General features: G+C 53.8%; 2 protein-coding genes across 4 annotated transcripts in view; both read left to right on the forward strand.

Annotated features, from left to right (window-relative positions):
- The window catches only part of PTK7 (protein tyrosine kinase 7 (inactive)), a 43,685-nt gene extending 36,721 nt beyond the window's left edge, over positions 1-6,964 (forward strand). For both annotated transcript variants that reach the window (XM_065834390.2, XM_071805822.1), the window contains 6 exons: positions 3,581-3,736; positions 3,915-4,147; positions 4,672-4,752; positions 4,833-4,984; positions 5,062-5,240; positions 6,083-6,964. In XM_065834390.2, the coding sequence (XP_065690462.1) occupies positions 3,581-3,736; positions 3,915-4,147; positions 4,672-4,752; positions 4,833-4,984; positions 5,062-5,240; positions 6,083-6,243 (962 nt within the window). In that variant the 3' untranslated portion in view covers positions 6,244-6,964. The remainder of the gene's footprint in view (positions 1-3,580; positions 3,737-3,914; positions 4,148-4,671; positions 4,753-4,832; positions 4,985-5,061; positions 5,241-6,082) is intronic.
- A 5,830-nt stretch (positions 6,965-12,794) lies between these two features.
- Positions 12,795-27,296, forward strand: SRF (serum response factor). 2 transcript variants are annotated; one of them, XM_065833739.2, is made up of 8 exons: positions 12,795-13,335; positions 14,749-15,015; positions 20,265-20,526; positions 20,882-21,061; positions 22,702-22,821; positions 23,483-23,674; positions 24,200-24,276; positions 24,536-27,296. In XM_065833739.2, exons 1-8 carry the CDS (start codon positions 12,898-12,900, stop codon positions 24,629-24,631), a joined length of 1,632 nt encoding a protein of 543 aa, XP_065689811.1. In that variant the 5' UTR covers positions 12,795-12,897; the 3' UTR covers positions 24,632-27,296. The 2 variants fall into 2 exon arrangements, with proteins under 2 accessions (XP_065689811.1, XP_065689812.1); XM_065833740.2 differs by lacking the exon at positions 20,882-21,061 and having other exon boundaries at positions 12,797-13,335.
- The last annotated feature ends 666 nt before the right edge of the window (positions 27,297-27,962 follow it).

Here is a 27,962-nt window from a genome sequence, read left to right on the forward strand (position 1 = left end):
CATTGTTCCTGTGAGTGCCCTTTCTGGTTGCACTGTCACCTTTCTGAAAGGGGGAGTCCCAGACAGGACTTGGTGCATCTAGCTTTGCAGAGTGACCCAGCTTTGCTGTGTCCTGTTCCCAGCTGTGCCACTGTTCCCTTACATTGTATCTCTGACTGCACCTCCCAGTGCTCAGTGTCCCTCTGCAGCTGGCCACAGCTGGCCTGTACCTTTGCTGGTAGCTAAGTTGGTGGTTTTGGCAAACAGCTGCCAGGAGCAGCAGCACCCCTTTCAGGTTGGCAGCGTGTTGTACTACCCTGGTTCCTACCTCTGTGTGTCCATTGGAGGATGTTCCCTCCTGTCCCGTGGCAGCTGAGCTGCTTTTTGACAGCTGTTTCCGTGAGACTTCACAAAATCCCTGCAAATAGACTGGACTGGATCCCCATTGTGTGTGAGCTACATGACTCCTTCAGTGAAACCAGGAGATCTCTGCGGCATGATTTTCATTTCTAAAAGCTGTTTCAGCTTTCTCCTGATGTCACAGTTGTCCTTGCATCACTGATAACAGTGAGGACTTGTAAGTGATGGGGTGCAGTTGAGTTTGCTGCCCTTATAAATCCCTGGATCTCCCCCCCACCACCACAAATGCAGACATTGTGCTTCCCCCTCCCAGTTCTCCAGTACACAGCCAAATCCTGATCATGTGGGAGCTGCTGTGGATCCTGGCAAAACATCACCACTGATTTTGTCTTCTGTTTTTCCTCTTGTATTGGTGCTTTGAACAGAGCCTAAACCTCCAGAAGAGAAGTTTGGCTGTGGGAAACCTCCTCAGAGCAGGGATGCAGGAGCATCTCTGCAGCTTTGTGCTCTGTGGCTGTCACCTCTGTGAGCTCTTTTCTGGACAAGTTTCAGGCAGCTCACCTCTGCCAACAGGCTCTGGCCAGCATGTTCTTCCTGGGAAAGAATTTGTTTTAATCTTTTTTTTGAGCTGGTCTCCGATTTTTATTTTGGCCTATCTTTATTATATTTTTCTTTTTATTCTGCCAGAGTTTGCCTCTTCTTATCCCCTTCATTTGGAACAAGTTTAGCTGTCAGAGGGATGCATCCTCACTGCTACAAGCAGACCCAGCTGCCCAGACATCTGCACTCCTTCTTGATACTTCCATAGCCTCTCTGGATAAGTGGTTTGTGTTTGCTGTCAGCTGCAGTAGAGCTACCCCCTTCACCATAGTCTTCAAAGATTTGGCTCTTTTCCTCCTTTTGATGTGGTCCCTCTTTAGATGGGTGACCTGAAGTATCTCAGCATCTACCTGATGACAAGTATTCCCTGGCTAGCCACTAGCTGACTTTTCCAGTGCCCTCAGAATCCAGATAGATTTGACCTTCTTGTGGATTTGCAGTGGATCCTCCCTATGGATTTCCTATGGATCAATGCACTCCTAACAAGCTGATCACCTTCCAATGTCACATCCTTGGTGTACCACATCCTCCGTAACAAGGGTGTTTGCTATCTGTGTCCCTCTGTCTGTGGTGCTTTGTTTGGGTGAACACAGACATAGCTTGTGGGGAGGTTAACAGCTGTGGGGACTGAGGGGAGCATTTGATTTTTGCGTTAGCATGTGCTCATTTCTCTAGGGCAGTGAGGCTGTGTCTGTTTCTCCAGTTGATGCTCAAGTGTTGCAGGCAGGTGGGCAAAGCAGGCAGCTCCTCTACACTTGATTTCCCTTTGGACTGCTGGATACATAAATTAAATTTCTTGTTCATTTTTGAAGTCCCTTTTTTATCTGCTGTCTTGTCAAAGCTCTGTGAAACATGGAGATGTCTGTTCTCACAAGTGTCTGTCATTGCTGCCTGCTGGTGTTGTCTCTTGGTGGCAGTGTACTTGCTCTGTAGCCTTCGATATTTTCTTGGCACAGTTGCAGTGGTTGTCTCTTGACTTCAAGCTCATAGTCTTGAGACACTATCAGTCAGGAGTGCAGACAGCACAGGGTCAAACAGTCTTGCGAATAATTAGCATAAAACCAGGAAGAGTGTAAGTAGCACCGAGCTTCAGTTTATTGGGTAGATGGTGTTTTTTTGCTGTGATCTTCTGCAAATATTACTCCAGTGTGTGAGAAAGGACAGCTGAGAATAGTCATGGCACTTAAGTCAACACATCTCAGTCTTCACAGCTCCAGGCCTACCTATGACAAAGCCACAGTCCCTGTCATTGTGGCTGCATGCACTCAGGATGTGCTGTTGGGCTGGTACCTCCATTATACACATGCATTGTAAGCATGTATGTACACATGCTTCTGTACAATACCCCCTAATGGAAATTATGGGCAGTGGGATTCCTGTTGGAGTTACCTCATGTTGGGTCAAGTCCTAATTTTGGGACTAAATCCTTTTGCATGGCCAGGTGTTTCTTTAATGCTTGCTCCTGGACTAATTGAAATGGAGTATGCACAGTCATGCAGGGTGATGCTGCAAATTTGTCCGCCACCTTAGCTGAGCATTGTGCCCTGCTTTACATTCAAACGCCTACTTCAGCTTGTGGAAAGTACTGCTTCCTAGCACCAAGTCTGATCCAAGCAGTAAATGTATTCAAAATCAAGGTATACTATCGAAAAAGTTATCTATAATATATAGCCTTTCCTCTACAAGCTGCCTGTAAAATGCAGGATTCTCTGCTTTCTTACAGCAATAATATTTTGTCCCGTTCACTGGCTTCTGTATGTGCCAAGGAAATTTCTAGTGGAGTTCCTGAGCAGAAGGCTTGTTGGGGTTGATTGCAAGGACAGTGTTTTTTAAACTAAAGGAGGGGAGGTTCAGGCCAGACATGAGGAAGAAATTTTTTACAATGAGGGTGGTGAAACACTGGCCCAGGTTTCCCAGAGAGGTGGTAGATGCCCCATCCCTGGAGACATTGAAGGCCAGGCTGGATGGGGCTCTGAGCAACCTGATCTGGTTGAAGTTATCCCTGCTCATTGCAGGGGGATTGGACTGGATGACCTTTGAAAGTCCCTTCCAGCCGAAGCTGTTCTATGATTCTCTGATTCTATGCTTCCTAGCACTGCCTTAACCTAGGCAGTAAAGGAAACTCCAAGCTGATCTGGTCTGACAGGTTCAAGATTTCCAAGGACCTGAGCATTGCTGGTTTGCTGGGAAGTGAGCAGGAGCAGGGGGGTCAGGCTGTAGCAGCCAGCACCAGGTGGACTTCAGTCTCTTGGCATGAAGAGACTGTGGCTATAGCAACCAGGGTCCTCTCTCTGCCTCACCCATCCAATCTCCTGTTGCTGTTCTGCAGAGTTTTGTCACTTGTAGTTTTGATGTAGCCACTCCTTTGGGATGACTGAGTGGCATGGGATGGGCAAGGCCGAAGGGAGCTGGTTGTCTCTGGGACCAAAGCCATTGCTCAGCACCTGATCTCAAGGGTGGCTGCAGGGCAGCCTGAAATGTGGCCAAACATGAGCCCAGAGGAAACGACTGTCTGGAAGCCACTCTGTTGCCTGCCAGTTGTGGGTGTTTGGAGTGTCAGCCCTAGAAGGTGCTGATAGCCAGTCTGACATTCTCTGCACAGCCTGCCAGGATGCTGAAGCCATTTGTGCTTCCCTTGCAGGTAGTGCGTTGCTTCAGAATGGGCAGATGACAGCAGAGATCCAGGAAGAAGTGGCCTTGACCAACCTGGGCAGTAGCTCTGGGGCCAGCAAGCGGCACAGTGCTGCTGACAAGATGCACTTTCCACGTTCAAGCCTGCAGACAATCACAACACTGGGTATGCTGGGCCAGGCTGGCCCTGACCCCACTCCAGCAGAAAACCTGTGGCTGAAACCCCAGCATGTGCCAGAAAACTGGATATGCTGGGTTGCAGAGGGGCCTGCAGCTGCTGGGCTGTGAAATACTGTGCTGTCCTAATGTTTGTTGTCTTCCCATGTGCTGCTCTACACTTCCAGGCAGGGGGGAGTTTGGTGAAGTGTTCCTGGCCAAGGCAAAAGGTACAGAGGATGGTGAGGGGGAATCCCTGGTTCTGGTGAAGAACCTGCAGACACGGGATGAGCAGCTGCAGATGGACTTCAGGCGAGAGGCTGAAATGTTTGGCAAGCTGAACCACCCCAATGTGGTGCGGCTGCTGGGGCTATGCCGTGAGGCAGAGCCGCATTACATGGTCCTGGAGTATGTGGACTTGGTAAGGGCCTGGCCAGCAGTGCTTGCAGTGAGGTCAAGGAGGAGGGGTGGTCAGTGGGCATGGGGCCTGCAAGTGTGACATGGTCCAGGCTGGCAACACAGGGCAAGCAAGGTGTAAGGAGACCAGATTGAGCTTAACACTGTTCCCAGCATGTGGAGGAGTTTCAAGGGGAATGAGGGTCTCCTGCAAGACCCAGAGGTGACTTTGTCTGTTTCCACATCCTCCCGATTTGTGGTTTTTGCCTAGGACTCAGCTGAGTGAGTTAAGCTCTCAGACCCCATGCTGCAGAGTGGCTGCGAATGCTAAGGGCTACTGTGGGGAGCCTGGAGTTCATGGGAGAGAAATCAATTTGGGGCATGAAAAACCTGTTGCAAACATCAGACCTGCTTTCCCTGATCTTAGCCAGCTGAGACCCAGAAGAGAAAGGGCAGGGACTGTGGCCCAGGAGATGAGGATCTATGGGGTTTCCATATGCAGGCACTGCATGGAGAGGTGCTGTCTCTGAGTTGCTGTCTGTCTCCCAGGGGGACCTGAAGCAGTTCCTGAGGATCTCCAAGAGCAAAGATGAGTCTCTGAAGCCACAGCCCCTCACTACCAAACATAAGGTGATAGTGCAGTTTTGGAAGTGTTGTGGGGCTGGGGACCTTGAGGAGGGCAGCCAGTGCTGATACCTCTCTGGGGTCAGGTGTCTCTCTGCACACAGGTGGCCCTGGGCATGGAGCATCTCTCCAACGGCAGGTTCGTGCACCGGGACTTGGCAGCCAGGAACTGCCTGGTCAGTGCCCAGCGGCAGGTCAAGGTCTCATCCCTGAGCCTCAGCAAGGATGTGTACAACAGGTCAGCTGGAAACCTTGGGGAGGAATGGGAGGGGATGGGGTGCCACCAGTCTCATTGCCTGCTTGTCCTGCCTGCAGCGAGTACTACCACTTCCGCCAGGCCTGGATACCGCTGCGCTGGATGCCACCTGAAGCAGTGCTGGAGGACGAGTTCTCCACTAAATCAGATGTGTGGTCATTTGGGGTGCTCATGTGGGAGGTCTTCATGCATGGAGAGATGCCCTACAGCCCAATGGCAGATGATGAGGTGCTAGCAGGTATGTAGAGTAACCTGTGCTGTCCCTGGCATTGTGGCATATTTCCTTTTTTGTAGTAGAGGGGGCCAGCCAGGCTGTGTGACATCTCCCCTCTTGACACAATACAATCCCCTCTTGATACAATCGTATCCTGGGCTGCATCAAAAGGTTTGTGGCCAGCAGGTCAAGGGAGGTAATTCTGCCCCTCTGCTCTGCTCTGCTCTGGTGAGACCCCACCTGGAGTCCTGTGTCCGGCTCCGGAGCCTTCAGCACAGGAAAGACATGGACCTGTTGGAGAGGGGCCAGAGGAGGCCACAAAAATGATCAGAGGGCTGGAACAGCTCTGAGGACAGGCTGAGAGAGTTGGGGTTGTTCAGCCTGGAGAAGAGAAGGCTTCAGGGAGACCTTATTGTGGCCTTTCAGTACTGAAAAGGGGCCTCTAAGAAAGATGAGGACAGACTTTTTAGCAGGGCCTGTTGTCACAGGAGGAGGCGTAGTGGTTTTAAACTAAAGGAGGGGAGATTCAGGCCAGGCATGAGGAAGAAGTTTTTTACACTGAGGGTGGTGAAACAGTGGCACAGGTTGCCCAGAGAGGTGGTTGATGCTCTGTCCCTGGAAACATTCAAGGCCAGGCTGGATGGGGCTCTGAGCAATCTGATCTGGTTGAATATGTCCCTGCTCATTGCAGGGGGATTGGACTAGATGAGTTTTGAAGGTCCCTTCCAACCCAAACTATACTGTGATTCTATGACATGGTGCTGGTCTGGCTGGCAAGGCTGTTCCAGCCCACATAGAGAGATGCTGCTCTTGTACTTTGCTGAGACGATCACACCTCTTCCCTTTGGACTTTTCTTTCACACCAGGTCTGCAGTCAGGAAAAACAAAGCTCTCGCACCCTGAGGGATGCCCTTCCCGCCTTGCCAAGCTGATGCAGCGCTGCTGGGCCCCCAGCCCCAAGGATCGACCCTCCTTCAGTGAGCTTGCCACCGCTCTCGGGGACAGTCCAGCTGACAGCAAAGCCTGAGCAACCTGGCCCTTGCTGGGGAAGGACATAGTGGGGTGGACAGGGGTCTGTAGGTGCCTGGAGGGCCCCGGTACTCCTGCAGCCCCTTGCTGAGCCTGACCCCTGTGTGCCAGCGAGCAGCTCGGCACCAGCAGCTGCTGGACTCAAAGCACAAGCCAGTGTACCCCAGCCCCACCCCTCACCCCTCTCCTCCATGGGTCCCAAAAAGACAGCTCTTGTTGCCTTTTGCTCCCCAGCTACCCAGCTTGGTGCCCTAGGGCTGCTGGCGTGGATGGAGTGCAGCTCCCCCTCACCCAGTGAGAGCTGGGCTCCAGCACCAGGCTCTCTGTCCCCACTCACCATGGGCATATCTGCTGGCCTGGCCCAGCGTCTGTCTCCATCCATCTCTCCGTCCATCTGTGTTAGGTATGCCTGCCACCCCTGCGCCTTGCAGGTACAGGCCAGCCAGCAGGAACACAAAGTGCCTGGCATATGAAGGAGCTCACTACCTTTCCCAGCTACCCCGTGCCTTTTTTTTGTATGAGGACTCTGGGCAGCATCCCCTTTCTCCCTCCTCCAGAACGCTGACTCCTCCCTACCATAGTATTTCTGTTACTGGAATGCAGCCTAGAGTGGGTTTAGTTTATTTGCTTGAGCAGAGGGTACTGCAGCCAAGAAGGGTTGGGTTTTGTTGGGTTTTTTATGTGCTGTTCTCAATAAAGAAGGCTTTTTTTGTTTGTTTGATTGTCTTTTGCTCTTTGGAAGATGCTGCTGTCAGATGGCTGGCTGACTCTTTTCCTCCAAATGGTTCCTGAGAAGGGTTGGGGTCTGGTTCCTCAGACATGTCTCTCCTGTGTTCAACCCTTTTGCCTCCTTCCCAGCTGCATCTGAGATGCCATTCCCAGGCTGTCGTGCCCTGACAGAGCACTTCACCTCAGCACTTGCTGTTTCTCTGGGCAGTCATAGTCTCAAGAAAATGTCCCTCCAGGACTCCCTGCAAGTAAGTGATTAAGGACATGTTGACAGGCTTTCCCCCCAGTTAAGGTAGCCAAGCTTTCACAGCAAGTTTTCTCCTCTGTAATGGGGTTTGTGCACCCACCCCTGGGCCCTGGGTCAGCTTTGCAGCCAGCACTAGGTTGTGTTTTCACATGGGAGATGTCACCTCCTGTGTCTTACAGGACCGAGGAGCTAGCAGGGCCAGGCCAGGATGGAGGTACTAGGGGACTGCGGTTGTCACGCGTGGACTGCGGCAATGGCTGTGAGCAAGGGCAGGATCCTGACAGTCTCTGCTTGGGGAAGAAGGGGCGGGCAGGTGATATACAAGAAAGCCTCAGTCATAGAATCATTTTGGTTGGAAAAGACCCTTGAGATTGTAGAGTCCAACCATTAATCTGACACTAAACCATGTCCCTAAGAACTTCATGTGTTTTAAACACTTCCAGGGATGGTGACTCCGCCACTTCCCTGGGCAGCCTGTTCCAGTGCCTGATGAGCTTTTCTGGGAAGAAACGTTTCCTCATATCCAATCTAAACCTCCCTTGGTGCAACTTGAGGCCATTTCCTTTCATCCTATCACTTGCTACTTGGGAGAAGAGATCAACACCCTCCATGCTACAACCTCCTTTCAGGTAGTTGTAGACAGCAATAAGGTTTCCCCTCAGCCTCCTTTTTCCAGGCTAAACAACCCCAGTTCCCTCAGCTGCTCCTCATCAGACTTGAGGGGGTTATGGATAAAGATCTGAGCTCTCCTAGGAGGCCTACTGGGGCTGAACTTGAGGCAATGGGCACAAGCTGCACAATGGAAATTCGTATTAGATATTAGGAAAAATAGCTCCCCCCAAGAGTGGTAAAGGTCTGAGGCAGTCCCAGAGCTGTTATGGGTAGATGTCCCAGGATGTGCTCTCTCTCCCCCTTGCAGCTTCATGTCCCTCTTGTCGGTCCTTCCAGTCCTTCCCAGTGTGTACACAGCCCTTTTGAAGTGTATAAGTGCTGTATCACTGCTGCGTGCATGCTCGCCAACTTGCAAGTGACCTCTCACATGCATTTGCTGTTGTTTGATGTCCTTTTGTTCCATCTCTCCCATCTGTCCCATTCGTGTGGACTTTGTGTCTGCTGGCTTGTGTTCTGGGCAGGACAGCTGTACACTGTGGGCTGATTCCTGCAACCACATTACTGATAATTATATCTTGTTTTGCCTGTGCATCCCTGTGGTGTTCTCTACCTCTAGAGCACAACTTGCCCCAGAAATACTCCCAGTTGGTTCTGCAACGGCTTCTTTGGGCACTTGGGGGTAGATACTAGATCCTTGTAGATGGAGAGGCATTCCTACACTGCAGCATCTCATCCCTCAGCAGGGGTTACCTACTTCATCCTGGTCCTTGGTGCTCTTCCTCAAAGGCTGAGAGATGAGTGGCAGGGAAGGGCAGTTGTACAGCATCAGATGACAGGCAGATCAGTGAGTGACCTTCAGTCTCTGTCCCAGGTGAAGGCCTTCTGCATCTCAGACACAGCGAACAATCCTCGTCCTCCCACCTTGCTGCCCCGTGTTGTGACAGGCAGAGTGGCAGGACTACTGCTGTGCTCCCTCAAAAAGCTCCTGGGTGGGCTGGAGGTGGAACCAGGCACCATCACTTGTGGTGGCCCAGTGAAGCGGCATCGCTGTGATGCCACAGCTGGAGAACAGAGATGCCAAGGACTTCTGGAGTGACATCGTTGCTCTGTCAGCTTCATGCACACAGGTATCTCTGTGTACTGGGAGGAAACGACGTGGCTGCAGTGGGCTGGTTCTGTGAACAATGTCAGGATGGGGTGTTCAACTTTATGCCAACACATCCTGGGGACTCAAGTCCTGGTGACTATGGGAAAGTACACAAATGGAAAGGCACCAAAGCTAGGACAAACTGCAGACCCAAAGAGTTCAGAAAGATGGGGGTTGAGATAGTATATTTTTGTGAATGATGTAATTATGAAGTTTTATATCCTTGGGGATGGGACATGTGTTGGCCAAACTAATTGGAAACAGCAAGCTGAGCAAATACACTCCTAGCTCAATGTGTGGTGGAGGAGAGCAGGAAACCAGAGCCCCTGCAGGAGAATGAAAGGACCTGGGCAGTTTACAGAGGTGTGATCCAATTTCCTCAGCCAAAGTTGAATGAACTTGTTAAAAAAAAAAAAAAAAAAAAAGCCACTTTGAAAGGAAGACAACCTGTCATATCCAGGGCCAGAAAGAACAGCAGAAAGCCACCAGCTGTGGCCAAAATTGTACATTTACTGAACAATGTAAGAGGTAGGCACTGTCCTAGCTAACAAATCCCTAAAGCATAAGGATCTCCAAACCAGGCATTTTCAGCAGCCCTTGATAATTTTTCTTTCCAGAAAGTTATCCAAGTTTATCCCTTTACAACTTTATCCCTTTATAACTATGCATGCTGTGAGCACCCCAGGACAATAAGTGCACAGATCCATTATGTAGCTTGAAGAAGAGCTTTTTGGTTTGCTCTGATTTCATCTGCTGCCCCATGGCTCTTATGCAGCTGTGTCAGGCACCTGTGGGAGAACTAATGAGCCTTAATTGTCCTAAGCAGCCTCAGCTAGGACCTCCCACCCTTTTGAGCTGCATTTAAGCTCAAGCCTGGGCCTTCAGTTCTGTTTTGAGCCATCTTGTAGGTGTTCCTGTTTTGGCCTTACCTCTAGCCCTGTCTTCTGGGCATATATTGTGGCCTTATTATCCAGTCCTGGCTTTCACGCAATCACGTGAATGGGTGGATACTGGACTTGGTTCATTGCTTGCTCTGTGGATGGGCCCTGTTACCAGCACCTTGATTCTGCTTTGCTCAGGTACTGTGGGGCTATACCTGTTAGTGAAGGCATGGGGTCACCCTTAGGTATTGACTAGGCACCCCTCAGGGAGTGGTCCTACTTGTGCTGTTCCCTGATATCATGTATGAAGGGCAGAAACACCCCTCTGCTGACCCAAAAAAACCCAACACATTAAGAAATGCCCTTACCTCATTTTATGTGAGCAGCAATACCTCAGATCTAGTTGCTACTGCTGACAGAAGAGATCTGGCTGTTAGAAAAGACCATCTGCTGAAGTATCAATGATAAGAAGACCAGTAACAGGATAGAAACCATCACAACTGCAGTGTTGAGTGCAGAGGGTGTTTAATAGTTCCCCAGAGAGCTGGAAAGAGCTGAAAAAGGATGCAGAAAGTACTTGTTGCAATGGCCTAGAATAGGGATGCAAAGGGGATGTGGATGGCTGGGATGATGCTGGAGGCAACTGGCAGCAGGGCTGATGCTATAGTGGCCCTGGCACAGGCAGCAGCTTGTCCGGAAGGATCCTCGGTGGTAACTGGGTAAGAGGTTTCTATGACACTGTGTCAAGTGCTGTGCCCACAGCTGTGTAAAAAAGACTGTTAGAAATGTGAATTTTATGACTAGGTGGTTGTGAAAACAGCCCTGAAGATGAAATGGGACTGTCAAGTGGCCAAAAACCTGGTTCAAGCTGTTTTCAACTGCCACTTGTTGCTGGTTTGGTTAGGGAGGTTGTGTTGCTGGAAACTTTGTGTCCTGTGGCTAATAGTGGCCCTGGGGAACAGAGCTTGGCTTTACAACGTGTGTCTGATGCCTTGGTGAGAGATTAGAACCCCAGGAAGCTCAGAGGAAGGCTGATGTTCTGGTCATATCCAGAGCACAGGTGAGACAAGTATCTCATAAGGCATTCCCAGGATGAGGCTAGGAAGGGAGAAGATGGCAGCAGAAGGAATGAGCCAGCCCAAAAAGAGCTAGCTCTCACCTCTTGCCTGTGTAGACTATCCTACAGTCTGGAGAGCAAAAGGTCCAAGGGGAAGGAGAAAGGAGGAGCACGTAGAAGCCCCATGAGCAAGAGGAACCCACATCCTGGTACCTGCAGCAGTTGCAGACTTGTGCTGAGCAAGTAGATTGGACTGGCTCTGGCTCTCAGATCCATGTGCCAGCTGCTCTCGGCTGAACTTGTGCCTCCAGCCATGTAGGGTGTCTGCTGACCCTTCCTCGGCCTGGTGTGACATGGCCAGGCCTCTGTCTCACCTGTGCCAGGTGTAGTTTGTGCTCAGAGTAAAGGGAGTGTGGCCAGGGCATGTGATGGGAGGCATGTGAGTCCCAGCAGCCCTGCTAGGAGCTATAAATGGCATGTGTGCTCACTGGAGGAGCATGGCTGGCGGGGAGGAGGGGGAGGCGGTGGCAGCAGTGAGGGGGGTGTTTGGTTTTGCAATTACTCTCTTGCTCTGTAGGAGGTTAGCCCTAGAGAATGGGAGACAGCTGTGAAGGCTGGTGGCAAGCATGCATGTCCTAAGTGATGAGACGGATATGGAAAGGTCTTGTGCAAGCTGCAGAACCCTCCACGGGGTGCCCAGGAGGCAAAATAGGTCTGTGGCAGGGCTGGTGCTGGCAGAAGTGAGGTCTTGCCCTGGGCTGCAGCTCCTGTTTGTAGGATATGGTGTGGGAGAGCTCTTTCTCAGCCAAGGATGTGGCTTTGTCCTCCCAGCTTCAAGCTCTGGGGTTGTGTGGTCCTTCCTGCACCTCTGCTAACCCACAAACAGACTGCCTTGTACCCAATTGTCCTGTCTGCGGGGGTTGTCCCCCTCCTGTGGAGATCCTGGCTCATACCTGAGCAGAATACATGGCCTGTGCCACCCGCTAGGAACCTTCTGAGCTGCAGTGGGCGTGGACATGGGTCCCTGTGTGTGTACAGGGGCCAGCCCAGCCATTCCCTCGGGTGACAAGTGTTCAGTCAGTCTGTCCTGCCCATGGACGCTGTGAGCCAGGACCCCATTCTCTCCTCCTGTGGACTCAAAAGGTACCTGTGGGCCCATCCTTCTTCTTCTGGCCAGTGGTCAACTTGTGCTTGGGCAATGTGTATTTTGGTCATATCTGCCCAGTCCAGTGCCTTAGGCACCCTTGTGCCCCCCCGACCCATTCAATGCCTCTGCAGCCCCTTCTCCTGACCCTAGGCAGACCCTGCAACCCCCAGGCAGACACAGACCTACCGGGTGTGGGAACGGTGGAGGGTTGCCTGGAGCAACACCTGGTGGCATCATTAAGAGGTGGCCCTACTAGTGGTGTTACTGTATCCTGAAGACGGCAAGGCAAGGGGTCTCTTTCACGTGGTGTGTCCCCTACGAGGACACGAGTTCCTGGAGCTGGCAGCAGTAACAGGGGAGTGAGAGCTGGAAGAGCAGGTGTCTCAGCCCAACCTCCGCCGCTCAGCCACAAGACAGCCGGGCCGGGTGCCGGCGTACGCAGCGGGAGCACTCCACCGGCACCCGTCGCCGGCCGGCCGGCCCGCCCCGTCCGCGCCGCGCGGCGTGCCTGTCTCTTTAAGAGCCTCCCTGCGTGTTTCAATCTGAGAGTGACGCGAGCGCAGTCGGAACGAATGCAAATCAAAAGCCAGCCGCGGGCCAATGGGCGCCCGCACTTAGCGGCCGTCAGCCAATGGGGTAGCGCCTTCCGGCGGGGCGCCGGCTCGCCCCATATAAGGAGCGTCTTCTCCATAAAAGGCAACATTGTATCGCTTTATATGGGGGCGGCGCGGCGCGGCGGGGGCGGCGGCGGAGCGGGGCCGTGATCGCGGAGCGGGCGGCGGGGCCATGGCGAGGCCGGCCTGACCCGATCCGACCCGCGCTCGCCGCCGCGATGTTACCGAGCCAGGCCGGGGCCGGGAACGGCGCCGCGGCCGCGCTGGCTCGCGGCTCGGGGCTGGGCCGGTCGCCGGTACCGGTGCCGCGTGGGGCGAACGGCGGCGGGGCGGCGGCGGGCCCGCCCGGGGGCCGCCTGGAGCGGGAGGCGCTGTACAGCGGCAGTGAGGGCGACTCGGATTCGGCCGAGGAGGAGGAGCTGGGCAGCGAGCGGCGTGGCGTGAAGCGTGGCCTGGCCGAGGCGGCAGTGGCGGCGGGGCCCGCGGCGGGAGCGGCGGCAGCCGCCTACAGCGGCGGCGGGGGCGGCGGGGCCGTGAGTGGTGCCAAGCCCGGGAAGAAGACGCGGGGCCGGGTGAAGATCAAGATGGAGTTCATCGACAACAAGCTGCGGCGCTACACCACCTTCAGCAAGAGGAAGACCGGCATCATGAAGAAGGTGCGGCCCCGGGGTGGCGAGCGGCCGCGGGGAGGGGCGCCCGAGGTTGTCGGTTGGCACCCACCTGTCCGTGGCCGGCGGCCCAGTGCCAGCCCTGGCCCTGGGCAGTGCGCAGCCGGGCTGAGCGGGGAGCCGGCCGGCGGGGCTGTGCCCGGAAACGGCGGCGGCTTCTCGGCCCCGCGCGGGGAGGCGGCCCGGCTCCAGCTTCTTCCGGGGGGCTGCGCGGGAGCCTCCAGCGGGGCCGGGTGCTGCCTGCGGCTGGCCCCTGGCGTCCGCGGGGCTCCGGTCAGGGACCTGGGCAGTCGGGAGCGAGAACGGTCCTCACGCAACTCAGGGGATGCCGGGTGCACACGCCGGTGCACAGCTTTTGCGCTCGGGGAGGCCCGTCCCGGTGCAGCCTCCAGCCCTCGGCTAGAGCTGCCCGATGCCCCGGGAGTCCTCGGGCTGCCTCTTCGTGAGCCGTTGCTAGGTCCTGCGCCAGTCCTGTGGCACAGCCGGGATGCCCTGCCAAGGCCTCAGCCGCGCTGGGTCCTTTGGCCTTGAAAGGGGCCAGCACCATGTCTCGGTTGGCCCGGAGTGCCTTCCATGCTTCCTGGTGACTGGAACCGTTGTGCAAAGACAGATTAGAAACGGGAGATTTTGTGTGCAGTTGGATACTGTTGGCTCATCTGCATCCCTGTTGGTGCTTGTAGCATCCTCTGAACAACCGAGCAGTGCTGTATCCCAGCCAGGCTGGGCTTCACGCACACTGGGAAGGTGGTAACAGCTCTGGGGTACTGCTGGGCACATCCTGCCTGCGCAGGATGCAGAATGAGAAGATCCTGTCAGTGACAGCTTGTCCAAGACTACTGAGTGTGCCATGATGGCATATGAAGAGTGTTCTTTTTAGCCCACAGGTCAGTCCTGGTTGGTAGGGCTGCTCAGGACTCTGAATACAGAGAGGGGAATCTGGGTCCTTGTCTGGCTGGGTGTCAGTGAGGGACAGGAGGTAGCAGAGACACATGGGCTGAATAGCATCCTCTCACATGGCTTGGCAGAGGTTTAGGGGGGAGACATCTAGATCTTTCTGGAGACACAGGTGGGATTTCCAGAATAGGGACAGCCCAGTGTCCCCATGTCCCGAGCCTACTCTTCAGAGCAGCCACTCTTCTCCCGTGGCGTCTTGTCATGCACATTCCCTAAGGGCACACTAAAGGAGATGGGAACACAGCACAGGGAACTTCAACATGTAGGGAACCAATCTTGAGTTAGTTTTAGTGGCCACAGCTCCTGTGGGGTGGCAGAGAGTTAGAGCTGGTGTGAGCAGAAAGAGTGCCATGCTGGAAGCACAAGGATATGCTAGGGACTCTTGTCCTGCACTGTATGCGTTCCTGCTGCTTGTGATTCCCTGTTCTTCCCCTGTGTTGCTGGCAGGCCTACGAGCTTTCCACACTGACTGGCACTCAAGTCCTGCTGCTGGTGGCCAGTGAGACGGGCCATGTGTACACGTTTGCCACGCGGAAGTTGCAGCCCATGATCACCAGTGAGACGGGGAAGGCATTGATCCAAACATGCCTCAACTCCCCAGACTCACCGCCGCGCTCAGACCCCACCACTGACCAGCGCATGAGCGCCACAGGCTTCGAGGAGACGGACCTCACCTACCAGGTGTCCGAGTCAGACAGCAGTGGGGAGACCAAGGTAACGTTCCTGTGCTCAGCCACATGCCTGGGCACCCTGGAGGGCACGGCTTGTGTGGCTATGCTGGGAGCCGTGGTCATCCTCAGCCCTCCTTGAAAAGCAGCTTGGAGAGCTGAGGATGGGTCCCCTTTTGCTGCAACTCCAGCAAGCTTGTGCTCCGAGGGCTGGCTCCATTACTTGACTGGTGGTAGTGGTGTTTTGGAGGGGGAGGGAGGTGGGTGGCAGGTGTCCTGGCCCTGGCCTTTGCATCAGGGCTCCCCACTGGGCCCAGCCCACCCCCCAGCCAGCTCTCAGCCTTGTTATCTCTCCGCGGGCGTCTCCATGCTCTTGCACTCATTGATAAAAATTTGATTCTGCCTCCATGGCCTTATAAGGCCTGGTTTCCCTCGCCAGAGTCCCTGGCAGGGCCCCTCACATTCCTTATAAGCTGCAGCTGTCTCTTGCTTTGGTGCTGTTTTGGAAGGGGGCAGGGAGGACATGGGGAATGGAAACATTTGGCTGGACAGGCGGTTTCTGCTCTCTGCCTGGTGTCCCTGCAGGCGCTGGCCCTTGCCTGCCGCCTTTACTTGTGGCCTCTTGCCCAGAGTGCTACAGAGGGCCTAGCCGTGGGTGCAGAGTCAGGCAATAGCCCTTTTCTGCCGGAAGGTCTTTTCCCCGTGTCCCTGGGTGCTCTTGGAGCTGTTGCAAGAAAGCTGGCTCCTGTATCCCTGTGCCTCCTTTGCAGGGTGGTGCTTGGATACTTGGAGATGGGAGGCAAGGGAGGTAGGTTGTGGTGCAAGACTGAGAGGACATGCTGAACTGGGGGTTGTGCCACAGCTTCCCAGGCCTGTGCTATTGGGTGCTGCAAGTTGCTGCAGCTCTGCTGTACCTGTGCTCATGGCATGGGTACTGGGGTTGCTGCGAAAGCGTCTTTCTGTATTGACCATGGCCTTGCTCTAGGAGCCATCCAGCCAACTGTATGCAAGCCATGGCAGCATCCTTGCTATACAGTAGCCACTAAACATTTAGCAGACAGAACCTGGAGAGAAGGGTGTTTGAGATCTCTGCTGTAATCCCAAAGGCAGCGAGTGCAGCCCTGAGGCGTGCTCAGCATGTTGTCTGAGGCTGTTAGGGCTGTTCTTATGTGTGTTTGTATCCTGTGGCAGCCCAACAGTTCTGGTCATGGTGCTGCTGGGTACCTGGCAGCTGCCATTCCTCCATGCCATCTTCTCCACACATATGCAGTGCTGCACCAAGCAAAATCTTCTCACTGCTGAGCCCTGAGAAATCTCTGCAGTCCTAGAGATCCCTGCAGGCAGAGGAGCTGTGGTGGGTCAAGGTGTTGCTGGCTGGAGTACTCTGTGCTGGAGCCCAGCAGTCCCTGGGAAGGCTTCCCGCTGATGGGAGCCCAACAACAGTCGTGGCTGTCCAAACCTGGCGTGATGCAGTTTCTCCCTTGTGCAGCCTGTGTTTGTAAGGACTAGTGTCTCTTGGGCTTCTCCTGGATGAAAAGGCAAGTCTTGTGGGAATTTTGTAATGAGATAATTTACCTGTGCCTGGAGTAATTTGGAGGTGCAGTAAGTGTTGTGTATGGCAGCTGACCTGTCTCTGGTATGGGGCTTGTCCACATCATGTACTTTAAATTTTTCCCTGAGAATACTGTTCGATGGCCCCAAAAGAAGTGTGTTCTTGGGGTGCAGTTACTTGGCAGAGGAGAATCTTAATACAACTTATCTTTGCCTGCTTTCTGATGCAAGCCCCACTTAGTGTCCTACAAGCTCCATTCCAGTACTCGCAAATGGTAATGCTGAGTGTGGGGTGCCTTGTGGCCACAGCTGGCATCTGGTTGGGGCTAGAGGAGCTCTGTGGCCCTGTCTTCTCCTTGACGTTTGGGCTAAACCCACCCCTGGCCTGCTGAAGGTTCTTGTCATGGCAAACTCTGTGGGGCTGGGAACAGTCCTGCCCTGACCCTCTTCAGTCCTATTGTGCCTTCTGCAGGGCTGGAAGCCTGGTTTGGTGCTCTGGCAGAGATCAACCCAATTCAGACAGACCAAGAAGCCCTCTGAGGATGAAGGGAGCCTGTGGGTGGGCCATGCTAGATGTCTGGCATCCTTGCTGAGGGATAGGTGGTACACAGAGTTGGGTTATGGATGCCTCATTGCGGGAGATGGCAGGGAATTAAGTGTCTGGACTGTTAAGTCCAGCCACATAGGATGTTCTGAGAGGGTTGGGCAGTTCTTCCTTAGCCTTGCTGTGAACTTTGCTTTCTGGACTTCTGTATGGATAAAACCTGCTTGTGTTTGGCAGAGGGGGGAGCCATGCAGCCAGGCTGTTACTCCTTCCTACTACAGGCAGCAGCATCTATGAGATGCTCCTGCTGTGCCAAACCCAAGCTCCGTGCTGTCGAACTGAGCTCAGACTGCGGCCGGGACTGGGGTGTGCTGTACTTTGGAGACCACAGCTATATCCTCATGATGATACTGTTGTGCACTGACCTGTCTGGTCTTTTGAGAACCCCAAAGGATACCATGCCCTCTTGTAATCTCCTGGGTGTGGTTATGTGGGAGAGGGGATTTTGGAGGGAGCTCAGGGGCTCTAGGTTGGGGTCAGAACATGAGAGTAGCCCTGATCTTGTCATATTTTGGGATGGGGGAAAGGTGGGACTTTCTGCCCCATCTGGAATGCAGACCAGGTGTTGGAGACTAGGTTGGGTTTTCCCATGTACCTCCAAGGCCAGTCGTCCTGCAACATCCATGTAATAATGCTGGCTGGGGCGTCTGGGTTGTGCTGAACAGCTTTGTCTCTGGCAGCCCCCAGAAGCTGTGGAGTGGAGTTGTTTCTGGCCCCAAGACCTACTATGGTCCACAATGGGGATCAAATGGCCTGGGCTGTGCCCTGTGGTCCACTCATGCTGTGTAACTTTACCAAGCATGCCCAGTGGTGTGGGTGTGTGCAGACATCTGCCACTGTGCTGCACCTCTCTGCTGTGTGTTGGTTCCCCAGGCACTGCTCTGCAAACTGAAGTCTGCAGTGAGTGATGGTGGGGAGTGGATGTATAGCTGGATCAGGAAGGGAAAGGCATTCAGGACTGCTGTGCTGCCTCAGGCCTTGTCCACAACCCTTTGGATAATCTCTGCTGCTGAAGGTGACCTATGATTTGGCTCTTGTTGGAGGCTGGCCTTGTACATGTAGTCTGGGGTTTGCAGGGTACAGGGGGGAGCCCAAGTGCCATGGGGCTCTAGGGTATCTCAGACAGGCATGGGGAGAAGGCAATGGATGTCCAGACCCAAAGTCTCTCCCAGCTCTCTTTATGTTCTGGAAGCTATTGCTACAGCAAAGACAGGAAGAATCTGAGTCTCACCTGTGGCAGTGTAGGGAGGGTAGAGACAGGGTGTGCATAGTTCATCCCTCCTGAGTACCTCTGCTGTTCTGATCATACTGAGGTTTGTCCTTGTGCTTCTAGGGAGTCCTGGGAATCTCCCTGAGTAGAGTGCTGTAAATCTTTTGGTATGTCTCCTCCAGCCCTGAGAGTAGGGAGTGTGAGGGTATGCTAAGAGCCCTGGCCACTTGAGGACTATATCTCAGGGGTGTACAGCTTCAGGGCTACATCTGGGTATGAGGGAGCTTGGCTTTTCAAGCTGGGAGCAGGACCTGGCCTGCTCTGCTATGGCTCCTCTAGCCTAGAGGGCTGGGAAGAGCTCTGCTCTGTCACCCGCGTGGGTAGGACACCCATAGCCTCCATGTCCCATGTGGAAGGGCAGGAGTTTGTGATTGAGCTAATGGAAAGTGCCTCTGCTGGGCTTCACTGTGTTATCATGTGCCTCTTCTAATTTGGACTTCAGGGACTGTGGTGCCAAGGCAGAGTGGTGTTGCTCTCTTCCCTCCCCAGGCTCTGGGGCACAGCTGAGCTCCTGGGATTGGCTCCCCCTCTCCAAAATGGGCTGCCTTCCCTTTTTTAGCTGTTCGTTGAGCTGTGAATTCCTCGTTCCTGGCAGCTTGACAAGCTGGGAACAAGGCTTAGCACGTGGGAGAGCTGGGCCCACCAGCCTGCAGCAGGAGGGGTGGGAGTGTGGCAGCTTTAACTTCCCAGGCTTTCTGGTGGCAGGGCACGAGGACAGCAGGTCCCTTGTGGCCTGTGGCATGGTCTCCTGTGGAGCAGTGTTATTTCCAGTCTGCTTTTGGCCAGCTGAGCAGGGTAGGAAAGGGGGCTGTGGAGACCCTGGGTATCCGAAAGGGGATCTAGGGGAAGGAGGCGTGTTAGGTGAAGTGTGGCTGCCAGGTGCAAGAGGGATCATGCTGAGCTTGGTTGGTTCCTGCAGATTCAAGCCATGTCCAGCCACATGCTTTGTGGCTGTGGAAATCTGGGGTGTTAGGTGCCCAGCAGCCCGAAACACATGTTCCTCCCTTGTTCCCAGAGCCAGCTGCTCAGGCTAGTGCTGGCCCAGAGCAGAGCCCCTTTCCTCCTGGTGCTCAACTTCCCTGGCGATGCTGTCCTCAGACAGACATTGCGGATGCTGCTTGCAGAAGTATGGTATGTTGGCTACAGCCTGCACATGCGAGGTCCCTTGGAAGCGTTTGCCTTGTGCCCATCTCCTGCTACTGGACTGGCAAATTGGTACTTCCCTTGGCCAGGTTCTCCCTTTTACTCCAGGAGATTTGTGGAGGCATTCCCCAGGGCCTGCCCAAGTAGCTGTCAGGGCTGTGTTTGGGCCTCCTTGGTGTCTAGGTTTGGCCTTATTCACTTCTCCCTTGCCGCTTTTGGTGTAGAGCTGCCTTTAAGAACCAGTTCTGTGTTTGTTCTTGGCCATGTGTTTCCTGCTAAAAGGGAAGCGCTGTGTATTCCTGACAGGAGACAGTGTGTTTGCCTGTAGGTCTGTCCCTGCAAGGACTAATTTTGCTTGTTGTGTGCTAAAAAGAGACTGTTCTCTTCTTGGAGGCTATGGGAACTCCTGGGGAGGGGAAGGGTTGCTTCATCCCTTGGTGTCTTGCAGGGAAGTCTCTTGGGGGACCTGTGTGGCCCTGGGCTTGTATCCAAGGTTTATGCTGAGCTCCCTCCATCTCTCCTCATGCTGCATTACTGGTCATGGTCTCCTCATGTTTGTACAAGCAACTCTTCTCTGCTACCCTGGCTCTACTCCATGTGCTGGCAGCAGGCTGTGGGGTATGGTTTAGCATGGGAGTGCAATCTATGGAACCTGGTTTGGTCTCACAGGCAGATGTTGACAGAATCCAATGGCTGATCTGAGTTGTCACAATCTCTCCTTCCTCAGGATGCACTGAAACCAGCATTCACTGTCACCAACCTGCCGGGGACAACGTCCACCATCCAGACAGCCCCCACCACCTCGACCTCCATGCAGGTCAGCAGTGGCCCGTCATTCCCCATCACTAATTACCTGGCGCCAGTGTCTGCCAGCATCAGCCCCAATGCCGTCACAAGTGCCAACGGGACAGTGCTGAAGACTACTGGAGCCAGTGCAGTGACATCTGGAGGCCTCATGCCGATACCCACTGGCTTCACCCTCATGTCAGGTCAGTGCCTTTAGGGGCTGAGGACTGCATCCATCCATCCACCCATCCATCTCTGCACCTGGTGTGTGTTGCTGCCCTCTCCAGTGGAGAGGAGACCTAGTGGCAGGAGGAGGCAGAGTGGTTGCTGCTGTAGGGTGAACCTGGCTGGGATTCCTTGCTCAAGCCCAGCCAGGCCAGTGGCTGGAGAAGAGTCATGTAGTGACTGTTTCCTTAGGGTGCTGCTAGCTGGCCCTGCTGTTGGGAAGGGCATGGTGGCAGGGAGCTGAGGTGAGACCCCAGGGCAGCACCAAGAAGCCTGGAGGGAGTGAAAAGAGCTGGTGGTGACAAAGCTTTTCTTTCTCCCTCCTTTTGGCAGGTGCTTCCCTTTCTCCGGGGACCCCTACACTTCCTCTCACTCAGTTACAGCCGCACTCCCTGGCTCTTTCCAGCCAGCAGGGCCAGGTGGTCATGAGTATGGCTGGACAGCTGCAGCAGGCACAACAGACAGTCTTCCGCTTCCCTGCCAGAGCTGGAGGGCAGATCATGTCACTGACAGGTCAGCACTCGCTTCTCCTCCGCTTGCTTGAGGTGGGGGGATGGAGGCATCTGTGGGGATCCTGGTCCTGGACAGAGAGCTGACCCCCAACTGAGGTGTGACTGCAGAGAGGCAGAGCACAGGGCACCCTGGCTGTGGCTTCTGGGGAGAGATGGGCAGACGGGGCAGAGAATGCTTGGCATAGGCAAGAGCAGCATCCTGGGGCATACAGACCAATGGAAGCAGTGAGTTGTCAGTCTACTGCCCCAGGGTTTGCCCTGTGGCTAGTAAATGCACAGGAGACAGGTCCCTGGTGTGGCTGTATTGAGACTGGACTGTGCTGCTGGGAGGACTGATGGAAGGAGACCACAGGGACTCAGATGCCCCATAGATGTTTTTTGGGTGCTGACATTTGGCTCTGAACAGCTGCCCTTGCTTTCGTACTTGGTTCTGTAGTCAGTCACTGAACCACAGCGCAGAGGATAGATTAGGAGAGACCCAGAGCAGAGGAGGGAGTGGTGCTGCTGTGCTGCCTTGTGTAGGAATTTGTAGGAGTAGGAATTTCTTGTTGAGAGTCAAGACTCTCCAGGTGTTGCACTGGGGCTGGACATGCCCTTGGCTGGAGTTTCAGAGCAGGACTAGGCTTTCCTTTGTGGGGGCAGCCATCATTTGAGGACCAGCACTGAAAGTGAGACAGTATTTCTTGTGTCCTGCCTGTTTGTGCCCAAGTCAATGAGTCTGATAGCACGCATGCTTTCTTGGAGTACTTATGGCTCCTTTGGGCCCTGGCAGACAGCATGATCCCATACAAGTGGACTGGATTTCTCTTGTGATCTGGAGGAGCTGAGAGAATAATGGACTTGTGTCTCTCTCTCTGGTCTGCTGCCTGGGGAGATGCCCAGTCTGAGCGAGGTGGCTGGTGATTCCTGCTCTCTGGTGTCCCTTGCTCTTCCCTCTGGAGACAGGACCTGAGCCTGAGGGGAGCTTCCTGTGCTGAGCTCCATCTCTGGAACTGAAGAGTTTTGCAACAAGTGGACTGGAGGTTGTGTGTCTGTGCCCTTGCAGCTCTGTGATGCGTATCTGGTGGTCAAGTGGTCTCTAATCCCTGGACAGAGCACTTGTGATGTCCTTGAGATCACAAACTGTTCCCTGAGTGCCATGTGAAGGATGGAGCTGAGCTCCAGAGTGTGAAGGCAGTGTGGCCCTACTGGACTGGACATTTGGGCAGTTCTGCTCGGTGCAGGGAGATGATCCTGGCAGAGCTTGCTGACCATGGGCAGTGCTGGGGGCATGTGCTGGGTCTTCTCCCAACATCATCTGTGCTGTGCCTTGATGCAACCAGGAGTGTTGAGGAGAGCCCCCAGACATTCCTGACCCATGCCTGGAAGCTGGACAACAGCTGCTGTGGCCTTTTTTCTCTGGAGCCCTGTAGGCCAGCTAACCCCTCCTTTGCCTCTGCCTGCCGGGAAAGAACAGGTTTTGGCCTGGTCTTTGTGTCAGGACCTGGTTTCTGCCATGTCCTGCTTTTGGCTAACCTTGCCCAGCACAGTGCAGAGCCACGCTGTGGAGCTGTGCATGGCCGGGGAAGGACTGGGGAGGCTTTCTCATAACCCAAAGTGCCTGTATCCCTGCTGAGCTCATGGACTCATCTCTCTCCGTAGGTGGTACCATGGCTCAGCAGGTCCCAGTCCAGGCGATCCAGGTGCACCAGGCACCACAGCAAACGTCTCCCTCTAGTGACAGCAGCACTGACCTTACCCAGACCTCTTCCAGCGGAACAGGTAATTGGCACATTACGATAACCTTGTTCTGTCTTCCTTCATGACCACTGCTGATTACAACCCACGCTGATAGACCTCATGCTTGCTCCTTGTGCAGGATCCTTCTCCAGACCAACTATGTCCCAGGCTTTCTGACAGTTTCCCAGGTGTATTTATCCCTGTTGCCAGCCCCTGTATCATCTGCTCTTGCAGCATGGAGCAGGGAACAGATTGCTCAGTTCTCAGATGGTTTCTTAGTGAGCCGTCATTGCCCCTAGCACAAGGCATTGGTTCACATCTACTTGCAATTTTTACTGTACATGCAGAGGACACATCTGTTGTCAGCAAAATCTGAGTTCAAGTGCCTGGTTGCAGGCTGAATCCAGTTCAACAGCTTTATTGAAGCTTCATCAGGAAAATTGTATGTCAAGTTTAATTCAGTTCTGGGGCATCTGGCTACTGTGCTTTTCTGTCATCTTGTACTGACTTATTAAAAGAGAGCTTTGAGCTCAACTGCCTGTTTCCCGGGGCTTTTCCCCAAAGAGCTTGGGAGAGCAAGATGGGTACCTCCATACACTTTAGACCAGCATGCCAAGGGTAGCTGAGGGAGGGGTGCCGAGCAGGCATGTGAGTGTAGCAGACTTCTTTCATGTGGCTCACGTGTAGTCTGTCCTGGTGCCAGTGACCCTCCCAGCGACCATCATGACGTCGTCTGTGCCAACCACTGTGGGTGGCCACATGATGTACCCCAGCCCACATGCGGTGATGTACGCGCCCACATCTGGCCTTGCAGACGGTGGACTTGCAGTCCTCAACGCTTTCTCACAGACGCCCTCAGCAATGCAGGTGTCCCACGGCCAGGTCCAGGATCAGGGTAAGACAGCTGTCTGGGTCAGTGCTCCCTTAAGTGCTCTGACACCCTGATTTTTCTTGTCTTGCGTATCTTTATGTTGCATATTGATTTTGAGGAATTTTCTTCTAAGCAGTCCTAGCAACTATACAAAGACCTGGCAAGGGTGATGTCTGATGCGTGCTTTTAGATCCCACCTTTCTGCTATGAAAAGGATTGCTTGAGCCATTTGCTGGGGAAAAAGGGTGAGGGTTGCTGGGATGGGTGGTATATGGGACAGTGGAGGGAGCTGGGGACTCTGGAGAGGATGTGTGGTTGCGTGAGGGGGGCAAAGCAGCATGAAGCCATACAGGCAAGACTTGGGTTGAGGGCTTGTGCCTGCTTCTCCCAGCATTTGGCAAACTAGCGTGTGTGGCTTTTTCCTTGGATGCTTCCATGTATGCAAACAGGCACCTTCATACTTGGGAAGCTCCATGGAGCTCAGAGAAAGGACCCATGCGGGGAGTACTGCTTAAGGGATGGTGTCATTTGCACCCTTTCTCTGTGCAGGTGGCGTCCCCCAAGTGTTCCTGACAGCCCCATCAGGCACCGTTCAGATCCCAGTCTCAGCTGTCCAACTTCACCAGGTAGGTGCAGAGTGGTACTCATGTTCAGGGGGTGTCCTTGCTCTGCCTCTGCCTGCAGATGCTTTGTGGATCTGGCAGACCTGCTCCCTTGGGTAGGACCAGTCCTCAGGCCTGGGAATGCCACCCACCCTTGGGTGAGGAAGTCTTGCACTCTTTGGACAGGTGCTGAGAAGGGACAGTGCCACCCTGGCTGCTAGCACATGTGGTCTCAGGGCATGATGTCTGTCTCTCAGTGCTTCCTCCTCCCTTTTCTCTCTAGATGGCTGTCATCGGGCAGCAGAGCAGCAGTGGCAGCAGCCTGACGGAGCTGCAGGTGGTCAACTTGGACACCTCACACAGCGCCAAGAGTGACTGAGAGGCCTCTGCTGCTGGCCTTGTGCTGTCCTTGGCTTGTCGTGCCAGTGCCGAGGCTGGCGGCAATTCCTTCTCATACAGACTGCACCAGTTATTTATTGTTGCCTTTTCACGTTTCCTTCATCCACACATGCACACACACACACCCACCCACACACATACACACAGGCATGCACATGGGGCTGTATGACCCACCCGTGGTGGGGCTGTGCTGGGGCCATGCAGGGCTTGGTGGTGTTTGGATGCTGCAATAGCTGTGTTTGTCTCATGCCAGCCAAAGAAATTTGTCTCTTGATGGGGGAGGATTGCTCTGCGCTGTAAATAAATACTGCAGGCCATTCCCAACAGGAGGCTCTGGGCACTCTGAGTCACCTTGCCCATGAGTGTTTGCTCTGCATGGGGCTCAGCTCAGACCCAGAGCTGTGCCGCAGGCACAGATTGGAGTGGAGTGGGCCGAGGCTGTGCTTCTGGCCTCAGCAATGTGCCTTTGTGGGGGTGACAGGTCCTGGCCGCACCAGCTCACCCTGGGCTCTGGACAGGGGCAAGTGGCCAGCTTGCACGTGCATTTCTGGTTGGGCAGGGCACAGCCTGCAGCACCAGCCCCATCCTCCTTGTCTGCACTACAGGGAGCCCTCTGCCCTCAGTGCCTCCTCACTGGGCTGCTGGCAGATGTGGTGGCTTCCCTCGCAAAGCTGAGGTGGTCAGTGGATGGATGCTCAGGAGCACAGTGGTGCCTTGGAGACCTCCTGGGTGGGGGGGACTCTGCAGCTGGTGCAGCCCCACGCTTTCCTCTCAGCCCTCGCACTGCTTGTGGACTCCATACACCCAGAGGATGGTGGCTGGGTCTTTCGCACATCCCCCCTGCAGCTCCAGCCAGTGCTTTCTAAATTTCTATCTGATGCAAGGTGGAGAAACAACTCAAGTGTCGAAGGGAAGAAGCCCGTGCAGCACTGAGCTGCTGGGCAGGTGGCAGCCTCTTCCTCTGAATCCCAGGGTGATGTGCAGGCCATCCTGGGCTGTGGAGGAGCAGCTGTGAAGCCTGTGCAGGCTCATCAAAGCCAGGACAGAAGGGCTTGGAGCATGTGTGGTCCTGCATGGGAGTTGCTCTGAGTGGCTCTGCTACCTAGCCCTGTCCCTGGAGGGAGAGCGAGCAAGTGAGAGAAGCTGCTGAACCCTTAGGGGAAGAAGCAGCTACTGTAACTTTTTTTTTTTTTTTTTTAAGTTAAAGACAAAAGAAGCCTTGGAGGAAAAAAAAAAAAGGAAAAAAAAAGAAAATGACTTTATTTTTCTAAGTGTTAAACTCAGTATTTATGTAATTCTTTAAGGAATAAAAGTTTGGCTCCTGTACAGTTTTCATGGGGTTTGTACCACGGGGATGGGAGGGGGGTGGGTGGGCATGGAGACAGGAAAGGGGCCTTGCTTTTTGAGTTTGTATTGTAACCTTGGACATGTTCCCTCAGCATTAGCGTTTAAGCTGCACTCTCCACCCACCAGCATGTGCCAGGGATCAAGCTGAACCAAGTGGGATGCTTGTTTCCTGCTTACCTGTACTGAGGACTCCATACCCATCATTTTGGGCTTAATGGGCAGAAGGCAAGTGAAGCAGTGGCTGGTCTCTAGCAGTGGGAAACCCCTTCCCTCAGGTGCAAGGGGCTTTGCAGTGTGCCTGGGAGCCAGAGATGGGCTTGGGTTTTCTAATGGTCCTGGGACCTGTACCAGTTCTGTCACTGCTCTTGGTGTGGAGCAGTGCTACCTGTAACTACCTAAGGGATATGGGCATCCCCACTCCTCCCTGGGGGGTGAGTGCCTTGCAGTGGCTGATTCCTACTCACTGTGCAGGTGCCATCTCCTGAACTCCTAGCTAATGATCTGAGCTGTAGTTCTCCCTTCAGAGCTGTTCCCTAGTGCACAGATGTGGACAGGTCCCTTCTAAGCCCCTGTGTAAGATCTCCCAAAATGGTCTTTGAGCCCTTGGTTTGTTTTGCAGCCTGGGAAGGGTTTGTGGGGTGGCCCATCCTGGTGAGTGAGACGCTGTGTGCTGCCTCCCATTAGTGTACTTGCTCTCAGAGTAAGGAGTGTGTGGGAGTGCTGTGCTCCGTCGCTAGGTGCATGAAAGATGCTCAGTGATGGTGCCAAAACAAGGCTGGGTACCTTGGAGTTCATCCAGGGAGAAGGATGGGGTTGGGTTTGCATTGTCCTCTGCCCCAGCGCATCGCTGTGGCCTGGCTTTGCTCCGCTTTGCTTCTGCTGGCGTTGTGGAGCAGAGCTGTAGGGCCGGGAGGGCAGAAGTGCCCCTGCTGTTTCAGGGTGTTCAACTGCACCCCCTCCCCTGCTCCCCAAAGGCAACTGCTGGTTAAACGCTAATGGTGTATTTTATTTAAGTGCAGACTTGTTAAGAACACTTGTGTATCAGGGATGAAATGGCATTTATTGTGTGGTGACATTTTAAATTCATTTTACTTGTTTGAGGGGTGTGTGCGTGTGTGCGCGCGTGTGTGTGTACGCATAAGTGTGTGTGGGATTTTTTTTTTTTGTTTTTTCCCCTCCAGTTTCCAGGGTTGTGTTTCTGGAAGGATGTGGGAGTAATCACAGTACTATGTACAGAGCTTTCTTTTGTATTAAAAAAAAATTACTCTTTCAATAAATGTTATCATTTTGTGCACAGATTTGGGATCTTGGCCGTGCTTTACGGAAGGCAATGACACACACCTTAGGGCCAGTGAATGGGGATCAGAGGCAGATTCCTGCACCGGTTTGTGTACTGCAGGGGGTGGGAGGCTTTCTGGGCACAATGTGGCAAAGAGGAGGCTCTCTGCACAAAAGTCTCTGTTGTGCTTTAACTGGAGCTAGCAATTGAAAACCACAATAACTGCTCACTCCCCTTTCCCCTACCTCCCCATGGGGGAAGAGAATCAAAAGGTAAGGCAGAAATTTGCAGATTGAGAGAAACACAGTTTAATAGAATAATAAAATAATACTAATTTACCACTACTACTACTAATATATATAACATGGAGATAGAATATAAAATAAAAGATACTCAGTGCAATTCCTTATGAATTCTGTCTGCACCAAGCAGCCAGTCCCAGGAAGCAGGATGTGGTCCCAAACAGCTGATCCTGGAGAGAGAAGAGAGAAAAAGGCTGAAAAGGCCCAGAGGCAAAAAGGCAGGGTGGGAAAAGGCCGAACTAAAGAAACTCCCAAACAGAACTCCAGCGAAACAGAGTTGAACCAAAACAGATCTCTGTCCCTGTCCATCCCTCTAGCCAGAAAGTCCCGACTCTCCTTAAAATATGAAGCACGATGCTAATGGCATGGAATACTCTTATTGA

This window comes from Patagioenas fasciata, chromosome 3 (genome assembly GCF_037038585.1).
Source record: "Patagioenas fasciata isolate bPatFas1 chromosome 3, bPatFas1.hap1, whole genome shotgun sequence".
Taxonomy (NCBI): domain Eukaryota; kingdom Metazoa; phylum Chordata; class Aves; order Columbiformes; family Columbidae; genus Patagioenas; species Patagioenas fasciata.